The sequence below is a fragment of the Akebia trifoliata genome, chromosome 4, assembly GCF_017979445.1.
Source record: "Akebia trifoliata isolate Shusen 1 chromosome 4, ASM1797944v1, whole genome shotgun sequence".
Taxonomy (NCBI): domain Eukaryota; kingdom Viridiplantae; phylum Streptophyta; class Magnoliopsida; order Ranunculales; family Lardizabalaceae; genus Akebia; species Akebia trifoliata.
The window spans coordinates 4394032-4411638 of record NC_141378.1 but is presented as its reverse complement, the minus strand read 5'-3'; the positions used below and the strand labels follow the sequence as shown (position 1 = coordinate 4411638).

The following is a 17607-nucleotide window of genomic DNA, read 5'->3' as shown; positions in this document are numbered from 1 at the left end:
TCCCACTTTAAAGAAATTTATTTTCTTGGTCATTAGAGTAGAATTAGACAGAATTGATATCGTGAGCACTGACAATGTGTCGCTCAGGATGAAACTTGGGGTAATTGCTTTCAGAATGAAGCTTTCATTGGTCCCACCATTTTCCCCACTAAACAAGATTTCAAACTTTAAAAGAGCTTCCCACCATTTTTTCAGGCTTGATGTAGATTAAGTCAAATTTAAAAACTAAACAAAATTTGAACAAGTCCAGCTGTTCTAGATGAAGGCTTAACAAATTCAAACACTGATAATAATAATAATAATCTCACAACTTTTTTATAAGCTAATGAGATTTTTCATTTGCGACAGAAAAATCACTATCGAACTTGGAAGCAGAAGATCAAACACGCAAGAGTGAATAACCCATTTTGATTTTTTTGAATTTGATGAAAACCGATTACCCTAAGACGAATTTGCTTGACTTATAAAGCCAGTCTCGCTTCTCCACAAATCCGAATTGCCAGGAAAATTTGAGTCTTCACAAGTCTGTTACAGCAGTCGAAACAGCTTGCCTACTTATGCACCAATGAACGTCCCAATTATAAACCCGAGCTACTGTGACCTGACCAATGGGAATTGATTAGTTGAAAAACTAAACCAACTTCTTTATTTTAAGCAAGGTGAAATAAAAAAAAATAGATCATGAAAGGAATTTAATTCTCGCATTTTTGTCGCAAAGAAGCATGTTATCAAAGAGGTCATTATCAGTATATTAGGTCATCTTCTTTTGATGCAAATCTTTTGACGAATTTAAAGGCGTATTTCTCGAGGTTTTTCTTTTAAAATTGGGAAATTATTTATAATGAGAGATTGTAAGGTGGGGGCTTTGTTGTCTTGGTAGGCAACAGTTTGTTATGTTTGTCTTTTCTTCTTCTGTAATAGGTGGGTCTCCTTGACTTCCTTTTATTTAGTTTTTCATAATAAATATTATACTTTATACATATATATAAAACGATCACAGAAGGCAGAATCGAACATACCTGACTTCTAAGCTGGCTTTAGCATTTTGAAGATTCTTTTGTAGAAGGGCATTGGCCTGCACAAAGTTAAAACTTATATGTGCATCATCAATAAAAATAACGAAAGAAGACCCCATTAACATTCGAACTTCAAACTGTTGGATCTCTTGATATGAGTATTCCGACATGACATTCACTCCCAATCACAGGCACAAAATCAGAGTCCTCAATACGACTCGCGAATGTATGCCTTCAGAAACTTCAAAATCAGCTATCAATGCCTGCACCCATAGATATAATCTCAATAGATTACTACTAACATGCAACCAAGTTAATACCAAGTTTAGACTCCTGAATGGTCAAATTCTCTGCACCATAACTCCATAACCACTTCGTTGTAGTGAATCTTAGTTACGGGTCAAGTACACAATCTGAAGAGAATTTTTTTTTTTCTTCACGAAAATGAATTTCTTGAGAAAACTGTTTTCTTAGAAAGTTTTTGATTGCATGTTGGAAAATGTCAAAAAGAGAGTTGGCTTTTAGTTTGGGGGGTGGCAGTGGTCAGGAGAGAATGACATTATGACTCCTCCACACCCCCCACCCTAAAAAAAAAATTGATAAAGAGTAATTTTCCAAAGGTGTAGGAGAATATTTTCCCACCAAGACAGGAAAGTCATTTGCTTGGTAAAATGATTTCCCGCAAATTGAATTTTCCCAGGAAAACCATTTTCCTGCGCAATCATGCAGTATAGACCCTCAAGCATAAATGTCGTACCCATACTGTGTCACAGCTGTATCCCAAGCGTATCAAGTAACATGAAAAAACAATGCTGGTGAGATTAACAAGAGATTCTCATCTCATCTCATCAGCCAGTAAGAAAGATGTGGGACTTATCATCACATGATACAGAACCACCACTGATGAAATCCAGTCAGGATAAAGGAAGGCAGCATTCATAACTGACTTTTTGGAAACAAATGAGGAAATGGGCCTAAAACTAAGACTGATACTAGTCCCACAGTGTTGACTCTTAACAATAGCTAAGATCCACAGCTCAACCACATGTGAGGGGAGTTCTCAATGCCAGTCTCACAAGTCAAAACAATCAATCATTATGTAGCAACTTATATGAATCAATAAATTTCACAAAAAATATCTGATGAATCAATATATATATATATATATATATATATAACCACAATTATTTAGACGGGTCTGTAGAGCCCACATGGAAATGAGTTAAAAATATGCTGAGTCATTTTAAAATCTTTAACCTAGAAAATGTTGACTCATTCATAGGTGAAAAGGACAGTCTAGAATGTTTTAACTTCTGACCCACTTTCGAATTTTGATATAATTGGAAAGTTTCAGAATGGGCTGATTTTTTTGCCAAGATCACATCAACAAAACCTTATCCCAATTTCCAAAAACTTGTGGTCAGGATGATAAAAATCAGCCCTTAACTCATTTCCATGTGGTCCCCACAGACCCATAGAATATTTCATGGTGAAACACAATGTATTAGTAATATTCGAATATATTATTTTGATCAATACCCAGACTCAAATGCACTAGAAAGTAATTAGAGGGACCAAAAGTCATAAAAGGATTTACAATGTAAACAAGATTACGAATCACTCCAAAGCGGATCAGATAAAAAGCACTAGAGTCTGGAGGACACATACATTGGATCAAGAGCAATAGAGGTATCTAGATCTCAAATTTCTCTAGCAGGCATGTGTTAGTCCTGACTCCTGACAGGTTCTCAGTTTCCACTTACTGAAAAGTCAACAATCTGCTAGTCATTATTGCAGGATTAGGAATCTAATACCTGTAAATCAAGTCCAATGACATAACATGGCATATGACATTCACATTATTCCACAAGAATCAATTTTTTTCCCCATCTTTATAATAGCTTCCCTAGACTATAAACCATATAACAAAAGTACAGGAAATTTCAACATAAACCTATTAACTTAAAATCCAACCTCCTCTAACTGTTTTTCTACGAAGGAGCTTCTTTTTTCCACCAAGAGTACCACTTTTGGTGTACCCATATTATCGTGGTTCCATTGAACTCATAAACTGCTTGTTGATCATGAACAATTAATTCTCTCTTTCCACTTGGATAATTTATTTTGCTTTCCAGTCATAGTATTAAATTTCGACAAATTTCCACGAAATATTTCCATTTCCACTAGGTCTGACACGAAATTTAACCGACAGTTTATTTAAGTATATATTTCGATGGAAATCATTATTCATTTCGTGAAATATTTCGGTGAATAGTGAATTTCAACCAAAATAATCGAATTTTACGTATAAAATGCAATATTTTGATGAATAGAAAATCTTGACCGAAATATTCATGTAAGTATGCACATATAATCATTCATGTTCTAATTGGTTAGATATATTAGAAAGTTATTAATACATATTTAAAAGATAAATAAAAAAAATACATATGATAATGTGAGAATGTATTTTTTTTAATTCATAAAGTGAGAATGAAGTACATAATAATTAGTTCATTTAAGAAAGTGATTTACATATTAAAGTATTTATATTTATTGTGACATCATTATTTTCATTTCCATGAAGCATATATAGTTGTTTTGGCTTTCAGACTATAAGAAACTTACGTGAACGTGTAGCAAAACGTCAATGATCTTCATTTCCACAATTCATATGATTGTTTATTGTTATTTGATGATTTATGAATGTGTTTTCATGTTTGTTTTATCATTTTCTACACTTTCATGAAAACCTCTGCAACATTTCCTTGAAAATTGTATTGATTTCCACACTGGTTGAAAAATTTCCATTTCTAGGACGACCAAAATGGACATCAAAATCGAAATTTAATACCTTGCTTCCAGTGTTGTAGGTATGAGAAATTTCTTTACACTTCTTACTATAAAGCTCATGGATTCAAATGTAAGTATGAACCACATGTGTATCAAATATTTCTTCTTAGAACACATTAATTTTACTCCATATGCAGGACCAGATGAACAAATTTATAATGTACATTTATATAATACCTAACGAATGTATAACTTATAAAAGTGGTGCTTTTATTCAAGAGGTTATGAATATTGCATTAAAATTTTCCTACTCAGAGAGTTTTTAACCATCTATCTCAATGAGTTACCCTTTTTAAGCTTAAATGTCTAACCTTTGGTTTCAAATTTCACATCTTGATAGAACTCTTACTTCACATATCTCCCTTATTAGTTCTAACTTATTTAAAAGACGTCAAATCACTTTTATAGTTTGGTAAGGATATACTGAATCCAGGTGCAAGCAGTGTCCGTTGTATCAATTTGTCCGGTGTTGTAACCATAACCAAACCCATTCTATATATGGATAATAACAGTTGACAATTACTGTTCTTTACTTTATTTTGTGCATCCCAAGTCAATGTAGAGTATATAATACTTATTTGGTCGCTGATCAGTAAATCACCATTCTTAGCTTGAATGATCACTCATGCATACTTGAATTCAAAGGTAAATAACTCATCGTGAAGTATCTTCTTTCCGAAATATAATCCATCAAAGAAGTATTAAAACAAACATGGAAGTATGAATAACGGACCTCACTAGTACCCTCCTTAGCTTGCAATGCGGTAACTATATCTAGACACTTTTCAATGTCTGGAATCTTCACCTGGTACTTAAAAGAAACAGGAAGCATGAATCAATGAATAGTTTCAAAAGAAAGTGATAAAAGAACTTCAAGAAAAAAAATACAAATTCAAGCAGTAAAAAAAGGTTCAATAAACACAAACTTGACTCGGTTTGGACATGGAGTGAGTTGATTCAACTGAATCTTGATCAAGGTTTGAACATCGCAATTTAATAGAAGCAATGACTATATTTTAAGGCATGTTGGGATTGAACAAATTTGAGGACTTGATAAAGCTCTTGAGATGCTAAAATTTTAAACATACAAATTTATATTTTCTCAAAATTCAATTTAAAACCACAGTGAGAGCCAATTGAATTGAGTTAATTGAGTATAAAATGTGTTCAGTTTTTCTTTCTTTTTTCAACTTAAACCCCAAAGTACCGATAAAGAACAAATGACAACAATATTCTTGCATTTTCCATTTTTTCAACTTAAAGACGTAATCGACTTGATTGAGTTGAGTTGAGTTAATTGAGTTTGAGCCCAAAGGATTGAGTTTTCAAATAGACCCAACTTGTCAAATCTCAGTCATGGCTCGGCTTAACCAAGTTTATTGTGCCAAGGCAGTAATTACATGATAAGCTTAAAAGTGCAACCTAGCATATAGGAGGTGCTGAGCCAGAAGTTTCATCTCAACTAGCTTGTATTGCTGAAGTCTGCACCAGATTATATTATAAGCAATACAAAATAAATTTTTTTGACCAATTCGTAAGAAAAAATTCAAATGATATTTGATAGACAAGGATATTTTGCTGACCTAAGAATTAGTGTTTTCGGTGAAATTTGTCAAAAGATGTAAAAGATAAGATAAGAAAAGTGACTTCCTTTGAAAGGATATATGTATATTTGATAGACAGGGATTGCTGACATAAGAACTAGTGTTTTTGGTGAACTTGGTAAAAAAATGTAAAAGATAAAAGAGATAGGTGCCTTCTTTTCTAAGAATATTGTCCCACCTATTTAGAGAGAACAACAGGCATCCTATATAGACATTCAATTTTAACTAGAATTATACTTCTGTTGCGACTTAAGCCTTATATATGCATGTATGGATGTATATATGGATACAACCTTATCCCAACTATTTGGGGCAGCGACATGCATCCTATATAGCCATTCAACTCTAACTGGAATGTTATTTTTTCTAACGACTTCAGGCATATGTGTCTTCCATTCTTCTCTTAGTACCAAAATTTACTTCTCATCCAACCTTCCTCTAAACATTTGTGAGCCTTCAGCATGCACCAACCATATTGGGAACTCATTTGTCTCACTAACAGTTCTTACACAGTTTACCACTCCCAAGCATAGTCACCAAATCGGAATACGGGTTTAAAATGGAGAGGGAAAACTTCAGAAAATATGGAAAGAAATGAGAATAAAACAGGAACAAAAAAGATAAATATAAAAAATAAAAAATACATTTAAGTTATCAAAAAATATAATGTATATAATGGAATAGACATTTATTCTAAGTTTCCAATATATTTTTGTGCATGATAATATTTTTCCACATGTAATTATATATTTATGATGTTAAAAATTTGTAACCATCAACATATCTTTTGAGAAGAATAAGACACTTAAAATTTTTAAAAGCATAAAATCAAGATATTATCATCAAATTTCACATTAAACAACTCTTATAGATCAAACTACAAATAACCACAAGGCTATGGAAATTAACTATATGCTTATAAAAAAATAGGATTTTTATATTATAATTGTTTTTTTTCGGAAAAAAAAATAAAAAAGTTGAGTTTTTGTTTATAAATATTTTTAATTGTTAGAGTCACGGAACACGTTTTAAACGAGACTTTAACCGGAAAAAAAAGAGTTTTTTTTTTACTGTTACTATGCTCCCAAATATGTGTTCTCGATGATGCCAATCCAATCGATGCACTCCCCTTCAAATCCCAAAAAGGAAAACAAAAATGGTTCGGTCCAAACCATTAAAAAAATGATGCACTTTGGTATGTTTTTGGGTATCTGTTTTGAAGGTAAAGAGAAGTAAAAAATCTTGGTGTCGATTGATAACAATCATACTAAATAGTCTAAAGTGCAGAGCAAGGTTTCCGCAATTACCAGGTTAGTGTGAAAAGATTCAGGAGACTACCAAACTAATGTGGGTCTCTATTTCTAATTTGCTTGCAAAAGCTATCATGGGCAAATCTCAGCAAAAGGAAAGAAGATCAAGACAAAACATGGAGGCCATGTCTGTTCCGCTAAAACAGATCTATAAATGGGGATTGTGGCAATCTAGGATGATCAAAGGGGAATGAACCGGATCTCTTTGTAAATGAATTTGAGGACCTTGTCTGGGACTTGGTTCCATCCTTCTAGTTTTCAAAACCCATTTGAACCTTGTCCTTTTTCCCCGACAGCAACACTGGACCATTTCTCACCCAAAACCCTAATTCTAGAAGTCCTACAAATCACAAAATGTAAAAACCTTGCTTTTAATATATCAATTTTAAGAATCAATCTCCCACAATAGTCTCGTAAATTGTGGAGTTGGCCCATGTTTTAACTAGCACAATATTCAATCATCCATAGCTGACATCAAGGTAGACTAATTAGAACACAAATAAAAGTAACCTTCAATTTATGGTGACCCTTTCCCTCTAGTTTTCACCATTTTTTTTTTTTTTTTTTTTGAGGCATTGGTTAGTAGGGTAACAAATTTAAGGTAGTCGAGGGCTTTAAATTGGTTAGACAATTTCAAATCCCTAGTTTTCTGACAACAACCTTACAATGTTAAAGAGACGGGAGCTCTAATTTCACAGGGAGGAGGATGCAACATACTTGCTCTCTTTATTGGACGCATGTAAACCACCAGCTAAGTAAAATATGGTAAAATTCATCAAAATAAAATGATCAACGAAAAACCCAATTTGATTCAATACTAGAGCAGGAGAGGCCATGAGGGAGGGCTTGAGGTCTGGAGAAACCGCACTGATTGAATTCCACGTTGAAGAAAAAGGTCTTGAGAGTTAGAGGCAGCATTGGAATCATAATTGCACTTCGTTGTTAGTGCTTGTCTGAAAGTCAGGCATCCCTATGGGTTCTTGCAAACAACCAAACAACCTCAACCTCAACCTCTTTCTCTGTGTGTGTGTGAAAATACATGACTTTTCAAAATGAAAATAGTATAACTTGGATTTGGGTTCTTGGAAGGACCAATAGTATAACTTGAAAAGGATCGGGGTGATTTATAGTGAGGAGCGTAACAAATGCATCTAGAACTTTTCAACTTCCAACAATGGAGTATTTGATTCAAACTATGCGACATAGAGAAAATGGCTTCCAGGCTTCTACCTATTGTTGTAGTTTGTGGAGCTTGATAGTACTAGTCAACAAGGAGGTATTGTTAATCAAGCTACACATCCCCTGAAAGAAATTTTCCCTAGGGTATTTTTGTATTTCTACTAATATTATGTAAAACCCTAGTTAGGTTTCCCTAGAGGGTATATTTTTTCGGTGAAAGGGTGTAATCTGTAACCGCGAATTTTCTCTTCATTGTGGAATCGGTGTCCGTGGACGTACCTCAATCTTGAGGGAACCACATAAAATATGTGTTTTGTGTGTGATTGCATTTGCTTTATTTTCTTTGTTTATTGTTCTTGGATCGATTTTTCTACAACTATTATATTATTTTTGTGTGATCATGCATTAGGAACCACTATTTACATTTCTCAGTAACTGAATTAAGTAATGTACTATGTAAAATTGATTAGTTCGTCCCTAATCCTTCAATCAGATGTTCTATGCATCCCATGTAAGCATCCCCAGTGAATCAGAATAGATTACATAACAAACAAGAACAAAAAATAGCCTAAAAAGAACCCAATGTTGAAGTTTCACTTTAGACAAGTTTCTAAAGAACCCACACATCTCAAGTGTAAATTTTGCAGAAAGAACAGATAAAGCAAAGAGAAAAAACAAGTAAGAAAACTATGTTTTCAGGTACCCATTTTCCTAAAACAAGAATAAACACAACTTTTACCAAAATCTCCATTAAAAGATAGATTTTGAGATAATTTTTTTTTAATAAAAATGAAAAAGAAAAAATAAACAAAAACCCAACCTTTCTTGAAGGAAAGCTAGGAGGAGTTCACATCCAGGGGTGGAGCCAGGATTTTCTTGTAGTGGCGGCAAACTATGGTTAGTTGTATAGTTGAAGAACTTGAAGATGAATGGTTTTAGGGAGAAATTCAGAGGTTTTTTTATTAGATATTGAAGAAAAGGATATTTAAGTCCTTTTCAATTAGTATATGGGGGATTGGATCTTGGAAGGAGGTGAGGGTGTGGAGGCAAATGGAGAGAGAGGTGAGGGAGTAGGGACAAATGGGGCATGTAATTAGTTGAAAATATAGGGGTGTCTCAAAGTTCTGTGGGAGCACTTGCCCCCACCAGCTCCTTACTAGCTCCGCCCCTGTTCACATCCAGGCCCAACTGTGTAGGGTACCTCTGACCATCCTTTACGAATGAAGCTCCTCGAATACCCCTTCGTTGCGAAACCTCGGAAGATGGAGGCGAACAAGAATCCATGAAACAGAGAGCGAGAGAGAGTTCAGTAGGAATGGTTGGAAGGCTTGAAGCTCCTAATTTTCTAAGAGAGCTTCTGTTGCCATACCAACTTTTTTTTTTAACTCCATCGCAAGATGTGTGATAATTCTTTTCTTTGCTGATTTAGATAGGGTTAGTTACCCTTTCGTGGGCTGAATATAGCAAAATTCCGATTCCCGTATCTGTTTATTTTAATTCTCAATTGCATATGAACTCTTGATTAAAATACAAGTATTTTTATCATATTAATGATTTTGTTGATTATAAAAATGACTAATTCATTGGAAAAACACGTTTTAAAAATTAAAATGAACGGTATAGCAAAATTGGAATTTCATCATAAGTTGCGAAGGTTTACAAAAAAAATTCGATTACATGTGAATTGGTGTGGCATTAGCAAAAGTTGGTATGGTAATATAATCTTTTTTTTCGAATGTAGAATCCATTTGGTTGGTACACATACCCTTCATGTTTTGGTTAATATTTGAGATATTTACTCTATTTTGAAACTAATAACATGACTCCTTGAACTCGATTTTTCTTACACTAACAAAATAATCAAAATACCCTCATTCTTAATTAGTAATAAATTGATTTTTCTTTTTAAAATGAGTCATTTTAGAATTCTTCATCCTCCGATATAAATTATTATTTTTATTTACAAAATCTCATTTTCAATCCATTGTTTTCAACCTCATCTTAAATCCTTAAAAAAAAAAAGACCTTGATATTTTCATCCAAAAGTCTATCATCTTCTTCAAAAGGCTTACTTTGTTGTCATTGAGGGTTAAATTAAATATAATCCTATGGTTAAAGAGAACAGTAATTCTTATTTTAGTTGGGTAAAATCAACTTACCCAATAAGTTGTTGTTTTGGAAAAAAAACTTAAAGAGTTTTTTGTGGCCTTTTAAAAAATAAAATAAAATTTTGAAGACAAAGAGCAATAATTTATTATCAGTCTTAATGCCCGTAGATCTTGAATGCAATACCTAGTATGAACATTAACTCCTCAAGGGCCACTCATGAGAGCACACCATTCCTTCTTGGTGCGTGTAATGTACAGGCGTTGCACGTGCCCTGAAACTAATCCTTAGACAAGACCATGGTCGAGGGACTAGACAAAACCCAAATATAGGTCTAGTCTACTATCTATTGGGATATCCGGTTATCCAAAAAAAAAAAATTATTAGTGTATAGAGAAGATCCAGCTCAAGGGGGACATATCATTAGTGTAAAACACATGGGATAACTTGAATATTTGCCAAATATTTAGTTTTGGGAAGAAAAAAAAATTAGGTCAAGTTTAATTTGAAAACAATGGGGTAGCTCAAATATTTGTCTAAACTTGGAGGGGTGTATGTCTAAATCACACAATCCATTTGCCCCTTGATGGACCTGAAAACCAAAAATCAACCTGATCACTGATTTGAGCAATAATCATGGGCCAGCTTATGTAAGAGGAAGCATTTGGTTTGAAATCCACGATGAAAAATGATCAAATCCAACTGATAGAAATAACAATGCAGTTAAATCCCGGTCCAAGACAATAATTGGACCGCCAAAGCTTGCTATTTTTAAAATAGACCCCTCTCAACTTCAAGCTCAAGGGAGATACACGGGCTTTCTTGACAAGCCCAAGCCCATACTTGAGCAGACCATGAAAAATAGCCTATTGGGCCACCAATCCCCATGTACCTGTTTGGTGATAGAGTTAATAAATTGCTATCTTTCCTAGGATTAGATTTAAGTGTTTAACATTATTTCCCAAATTTATTTATATTATTATTATTATTATTTTTCTGATAACCGGGTATGCCTGTGGACAGCAGACCGGGACCTTATCTGGGCTTTGCCCAGTTCATAGACCATGGTATTGTCTAAAGATTAATCCCGGGGCATGACCAATGCCCGCACATCACACACACCAGGTAAATGAGGGTGTACCGTCGTGAGTGGCCCCCCACGGAAGTAATGCTCATACTGGGTATGGAACTCACGACCTACGGGTATTAACCGCTTATCGGTCAGAAATTGTCATTGAGCCAACCCCTCAGGGTTTATCTATATTAATATCTAGTGAACTCAAAGAGTTCTAAAACATAGATCAGAGATTCAGAACATTAGAATTTAGCAAAATTTGACATGTTTTTTATACATCCAAAATTGTCAATTTTTCTTTGACAGTAGAGACAAACAAACCTATAATAGAGCCGTCGAAATCAAATCGACGTGCAAATGGGCGGCATTTGCATGCAAATGTGTATACTATCAGAAGAGTAATTAAACTGTTTTTCTCCCTAAATTTCGTTAGAAATGAAGAAATAAAGCTGAACAAGTAAAGATCGTCCCTGTCTACTAACCATCACATATACAATCAATGCGCGTCCGTACGGTCCTTATGAAGGAGGCGAACCAGAGAAGGAACTTTGCGTGCCAGAGTTGAAGAAAAAAACGACCGAAACGAAAACAATCCACAGAACGAAGCAGAAGAATCCGATCCACACCTTCGCTGATATAAGTTCAGAAAGATTATCTCGTTCTTCACGCACTTCATAGAGATCCTCAATTACTATCTCAATCAAAGCATCCAAAATCTTCTTAGATCTGCGATCGACTTCAGAAGCTACCGAGAGTTGAAATCGAGCTTCTCGTAGAAGATCAACTAATACCTGGACTTCTACGTTCTCTGCCTTTAAATTTTCCGAATTACTGGATCTACTTTCAGTTTCTTGCTTATCATCGATGATCGTTAACGAACCAGACTGATCGATTGTCTCGAATGGAGCTGAGGTTGTTGGATTCGGAAGTAGAACGAAGTTTGGGATCTGAAACACAGAACAGAAGAAGTGATGAAGGTTTATTGATGATCTACAAATCGAAGATGGAAAATTAGTGTTCAAAACGAACCTCCAAAAGCTCAATCGGTTGATTACAGTCGTTAATTTCAGAATCAGGCGAGGAATCGATCGATTCCTTCGTTTCCAGCGACAATTCTTCAGAAACTGATGTAAATTCAGAATTCAGACATTTTCCAACGATCTGCGAAAGAGAAAGTGAGAAATTCGAGAGAAATGTAGTGGATTTGAAGTTTAAAAAAAAAAGAACGCTTGATTTCAAGGGTTTGATCTGACTTTTTGAGATCTCTTCAGTGGTTCGTGTGAATCGCCTCGCTTCAGTTGAGTTTCCTTCGATCTCCGATTCGAAGATTCAGCAGATCGAGGTTGTTGTTGTTGTTCTTGCTTCTGCGGAGTTCGGTAGCTCGCTTTCATTGTTGGCGGGGGTTTTGAAATTTGATCTTTCTCTGGAAATTCAGCGAGACTTGTATCCTATCGAGTGCGCGAGAGAAAGAAAAGTGCAGGTCTTCTGCTATTAACGCGCGACGTGAACCTAGGTGTATTCGAATCCGATTCGAATTCGAAATTGAAAAATCGGATATTATCCTAAAATTTCCAATTTCAGATTCTTCCGATAGTTTTATATATTCGAATCCTTGTCAGATACGGATTCGGATATCATCATTTTGAATCCGATATAATATATATTATTTTATTTGATTTATATATATATATATATATATATAATTTTTTTAATAATGAAAAATCAATTGAATAAGAAAATTTTGTATTTTTTTTAATATACAAATTATTTGAATTTTAATCGGATATTATCCGATAATTGATAGGCTAATCGGATTTGAATTCTAATAGAATTTTAGAACATTCGTCAAATTCAAATTCAAATTCATATATGAGATAAAAAAATTGGATTTGGATTCGAATATTACTACATCCGAACCAATAAGCATCCGTTGACAGTTTTACGTGTATCACTTACTTTTCGTACACTGCCCCTTTATTTTGATTGATTTAGACATATCCCTTACGTTTTGGTGAATATTTGATAACACCCCTGGTTTTTCAAATTCATGGCATGCCCATTGATCACAATCTTTTGTAATAGACAAATATAAAAAGGTATTTTAGAAACACCCCCATGTAGAATTGGTGATATTAGGTTTACCCACTTGAAAAATACTAAATTAGCTTTATCTCCCCGTTGCATTTTCTGGATGATTTAGTAATGAAATTTTGATTTTGATTTTTTTTCAAAATAATCTTTAAATACTTAAACTACTAGATTAAAATTGAACCATAAAATCGAATTAAAAAGCAACCTTGACTTACAAACAAGGGATGTAAACCTAATCTTGCATTTATAAGGTGGTCAATATAATATTACCAATTTTACAGGGGTTATTTCTAAAATACCCAATATAAAATGATACAAATGCCCTTGTCTTTAATTCTAAGCAAAAAAAAAAAAAAAAAAACACTTATTTTTCTTCTCAAAACTAGTCATCTTCAGTATCTTTGGTAATTTATTTTACAATCATTTTCAATCTATATATTTTATCTAATTCAACCTTCAAATCCCAAAGCAAGATTGAATTTTTGGGAAAAAAAAATTGGTAAATTCTATTGTAGGATTTTCTAAAGGGTTAAAGGTTATGTTTAAAATGATAGATTAGAAATAAGTCCCCATGAGTTTTAGAAATCTTTATCTTAGCATCACCTAGGTAGCAACATGTGTCGCTTTATTAGTTTGTTACGTATTTAAGTTATATATTCAACTTACAATGACCGTAAAGACCTATTTTTTGAAAATATGTACCAAAACGTCTCTTCTAAAAAAGTATGGACTCTTTAGTACCTAATTTATTAAATATTAGTTTAAAAAAGATTGTTTAAGTGAAAATACCATTATTATCCTTTCAATGATTTTTGAAGTTTAAATAAACATGTTTATTTGAGAATATTTGAGCTACTCCTATATTTTATAATGACATACCCTTTAATTATGGTCATCACTTATAGATTAATTTAAAAAAAAAAAAAACTTGTTTATCTTACCAAAATTTGTAATCTTTTAATCACATAGATGGTGATGACTACACCAACGACGATGATGGAGACGAGTATAATCGTCATCAAACTGGTTTGATGTATGTATATTAGATTTATTAAAATATATAAATAATTAAAACATAATTTTAAAACTGGACTTGAATGTTCATCAAATTGATTCAACTCAAAAATTAACATGTCGATACTAATGAGAAAAATAAAATTATATTAAATTTAGTTTTTAAAAAATAAAATATGTATTTTTTTTATTTTTTTACAGAAATATTAATAACTAAATTAGTTGGTCAAAGTTTTTTATTTGACTCCCTATATTTTTAGATCAAACACTTCATAAAATTGTTAAAAGGGTATTTCAGGTGTTTTTCTTAAAAAAAATCTTTAATAAACTAATATTTTATTAAGTGGGGTTTAAATGATCCGTATTCTTTATTATGTGGCAATTCAATATATATTCCCAATAAAGAATCGTTTAAAGTCATTCTCCAAATTATATAATATAACCTAATAGCAAAGTAGAAGACTAAGCCCACCATTTATGTTCACATTATGATTTTCAATCTCGATATTCATTCTCATCTCGTTCATGAAAGATATTGAAATGAATTGGTCGAGTCATTTATCATTAAGGCTACAACCTTGGTGTGTTTCAGAGTAAACCCAAGTGGTAGGACCTCCAACCGAAGCTCAACCCAAACTTGATATTTTAAAATCTAGTTGACCTCTGGTTAGCCCAAGGTAGGTAATTTTGGGAAAGTTGGACAGATTAATTTGTTGAATATCCCTAATATCATTTTAATAAATAAATAAATTTTATACCTTAAAAAAAATAACATAAAAAATAAAACACTAATAATAAAATCACATACAACCGCCAAAACCATCGTGGAGAGAATTTTTAGACAAATCTTACGTAATCAAAGCCCACAACAATCATATCCAATTATATACAAGTCATAATAATAAGATAAAATAACAAAGTTAAACAAAAATATACATAATTACTATAAAAAAGTATTTGTATAATAGTATATATGCATCCGATTCGGGTTGAGTTGGGTTGCACTATCTCTCAACCTGAGCTCAACCCAAATTGAGGTTGGGTTGAAATATTATAACCCACCCTCAACTCATTTTCTACATAACTCAGTCCAGGCTAGCCCACCAATCAGGTTGAGCCTAAGTTGAGTTTGGGCTAGCTTGCCCAAGTTGCAATCCTATCTATGATGGAATATGATGTTTTTTTCCGTGCTCAAGTCAAAAGCATGGTTCACCTAGTTTTTGTTTTAATTAATTTAGAGACAAGTACATGTAGGTTGGCAATGGATCGGTTTGATACAAGATCAATATCAAACCGTCGTCGATCCGAAAACTTTACTTGATTAATCAAATTTGATCCGATTAAATTTTCATACGATCAAAAATCAATCCGATACGAACCAATCCAATTGAGAAATTAGGGTTTTGCAATTGACATTTGAAGAATCTGAGTAACTATAAGAGATAGATACTCGAAGATGACTTGCCTTTTCCTTTAAACAAAGTGAGAGATGAGGGATTTTGGATGTGATTTTTTTATAGATCAGACTTATGTTAATTTGAAAATTGATAAATCGATCCAATATTTATCAAACCTTTAAATTGTAATCCAAATCAAATAAAAATCGAATAAAAATCGAATTATTACCAACCCAAAGTAAATGGTATGAATGGGACATACATAAAACCCAATCCAACCAAAAATTTAATTCTCACTTTGATAATTTTACAGGCCGGGCTTCAGGCCAAGTTGACCAATTGACACCTGTATCATGTCGTCCTCTTTCTTTTGTTTGATATATGTGTATACGCGTTGGGAATTATTTTTTGGATTCAAGCCAAATGTACAAAGAAAGGCAGCAGCGGCGGCGGCGACAAGTTCATCATCTCGTCGTCTCTATGAGATGGCGATTGTTATTGTTGGATTATATCAAAGAACTGAAGTGCTGTATCTTTAATTCAAACTTTACACATCATGACAAGTCCACGACAATTGAAGTATTCAATTATCACAGCTAGAATGTAGTTTTGCGTTTAATATAGAGAGTGTTCCACACAATTCCCATATTGGAAAGCTAACCTTTACTAAAGTTTTCTTTTTTAGTAACCAAGTTTGTTGGGATCCACCAAGTACGTTTTGGTTGGTAGTCCTTGATCTACCGAATCAACTATTAAACCATTTTTCTTTCAATTTAAGGGTTAGTGGTGGATGAATATGTATCAAATCTTAGTGCCCCAACAACGTAAAAGAGACCATTTTCGTGATGTGTTCGGTCACAATTTTGGTGGTATCGCATATTTTTTTCCCTTTTTTAAAATAAAATTAAGCAGATGAGAGGAAAAGGGAGAACGACTTTGATGTCATCTCCTTTGCATAAAATGTCAAGCGTGGACAGAAGGACATGTCATCAGAACGCAGTATCTCACTAATTTATTAAAAATAAATTAATTTTCTATCTCAGTTATGATAAAAATTTGATGTCTTTAAGTCTGAAAATGCTTTACTTTCATCAACACAATCGGGCCCTTGATCGCATATAATTCATAATTTTTTTTTGTGTTGAACTTATAAATGATCATTTGGATTAATGTACATAGATATTAGATTAGAATATCCATTATTAGATCAATGGTTAAGAATCGAAATTACCAATCTAATAGTTAATAAATCATCATTGAATTATAGTAATAACGAAATTCTCTTAATTTTTTTTCTAAAATTCTCGAATAAGGGTTTAAATGATTAAAATGACAAATTAATCTATGTTTTATCAGTTAATTTCCAAATATGATACGTTCTTATCCTTTTATACTTAAAATTCTATTTTCTTCTACATTCAAATCTCAAAAACAAAATTTGACTTTTAAGGAGATTGAAAATAATTGGTTTTGATAAAAAAAAAAAAACCCAAAAACATCACGTATACAATCTCCTAAATTTCCCAATCAATTTATGAAAAATTTTCAATTTTATCCTAACTAACCGAATTGAACTCATAATAAGTCAAAAAAAAAAAGGTTGGTTGTTTGTATACGTGTCTTTGAAACAACGTGTAAATGTCTTTGAGACAGTCATGCAATTATTCAAACTAGAGATTATTAATTTGATAAATCGATAAATTAATCAATGACTTAAAGATTAATCACAAAACATAATAACATTTTCACCTTTCACCCTTCAAAATTTCAATTTCAATAACAAAGATGCTCTGAAAGACATCCCAAAAGGCATTTTAAGAGTAGCTTCAATACAAATAGGCATATTTGCTAGGTATTTTATGATTGAGATTTGTTTTGTCTATTCAAGAAATCTTCATTCCAATCGTACTAGTTAAAATGACTCTTCACAAATCTAATTATAGTAAAATATTTCACATTTGC

General features: G+C 32.9%; 1 protein-coding gene and 1 long non-coding RNA gene across 7 annotated transcripts; both read right to left on the bottom strand.

Moving 5' to 3' along the window:
- Positions 1–9415, bottom strand: LOC147403133 (uncharacterized). 6 transcript variants are annotated; one of them, XR_015177408.1, is made up of 5 exons: positions 8783–9415; positions 4582–4674; positions 2685–2794; positions 1020–1279; positions 1–601 (listed from the first exon to the last, which is right to left on the bottom strand). It is a non-coding gene; the product is annotated as an uncharacterized LOC147403133 (long non-coding RNA). The 6 variants fall into 6 exon arrangements; XR_015177407.1 differs by having other exon boundaries at positions 2–601; positions 4603–4680; positions 8783–9414; XR_015177409.1 differs by having other exon boundaries at positions 3–601; positions 2685–2778; positions 4603–4680; positions 8783–9414.
- Positions 9416–11469: 2054 nt separating this feature from the next.
- LOC147403132 (uncharacterized) lies at positions 11470–12591 on the bottom strand. Its single transcript, XM_086437631.1, has 3 exons — positions 12397–12591; positions 12173–12304; positions 11470–12090 (listed from the first exon to the last, which is right to left on the bottom strand). The coding sequence occupies exons 1-3, from the start codon at positions 12532–12534 to the stop codon at positions 11662–11664; spliced, it is 699 nt and encodes a 232-aa protein (XP_086293757.1). The 5' UTR covers positions 12535–12591; the 3' UTR covers positions 11470–11661.
- Between the last annotated feature and the right edge of the window lie 5016 nt (positions 12592–17607).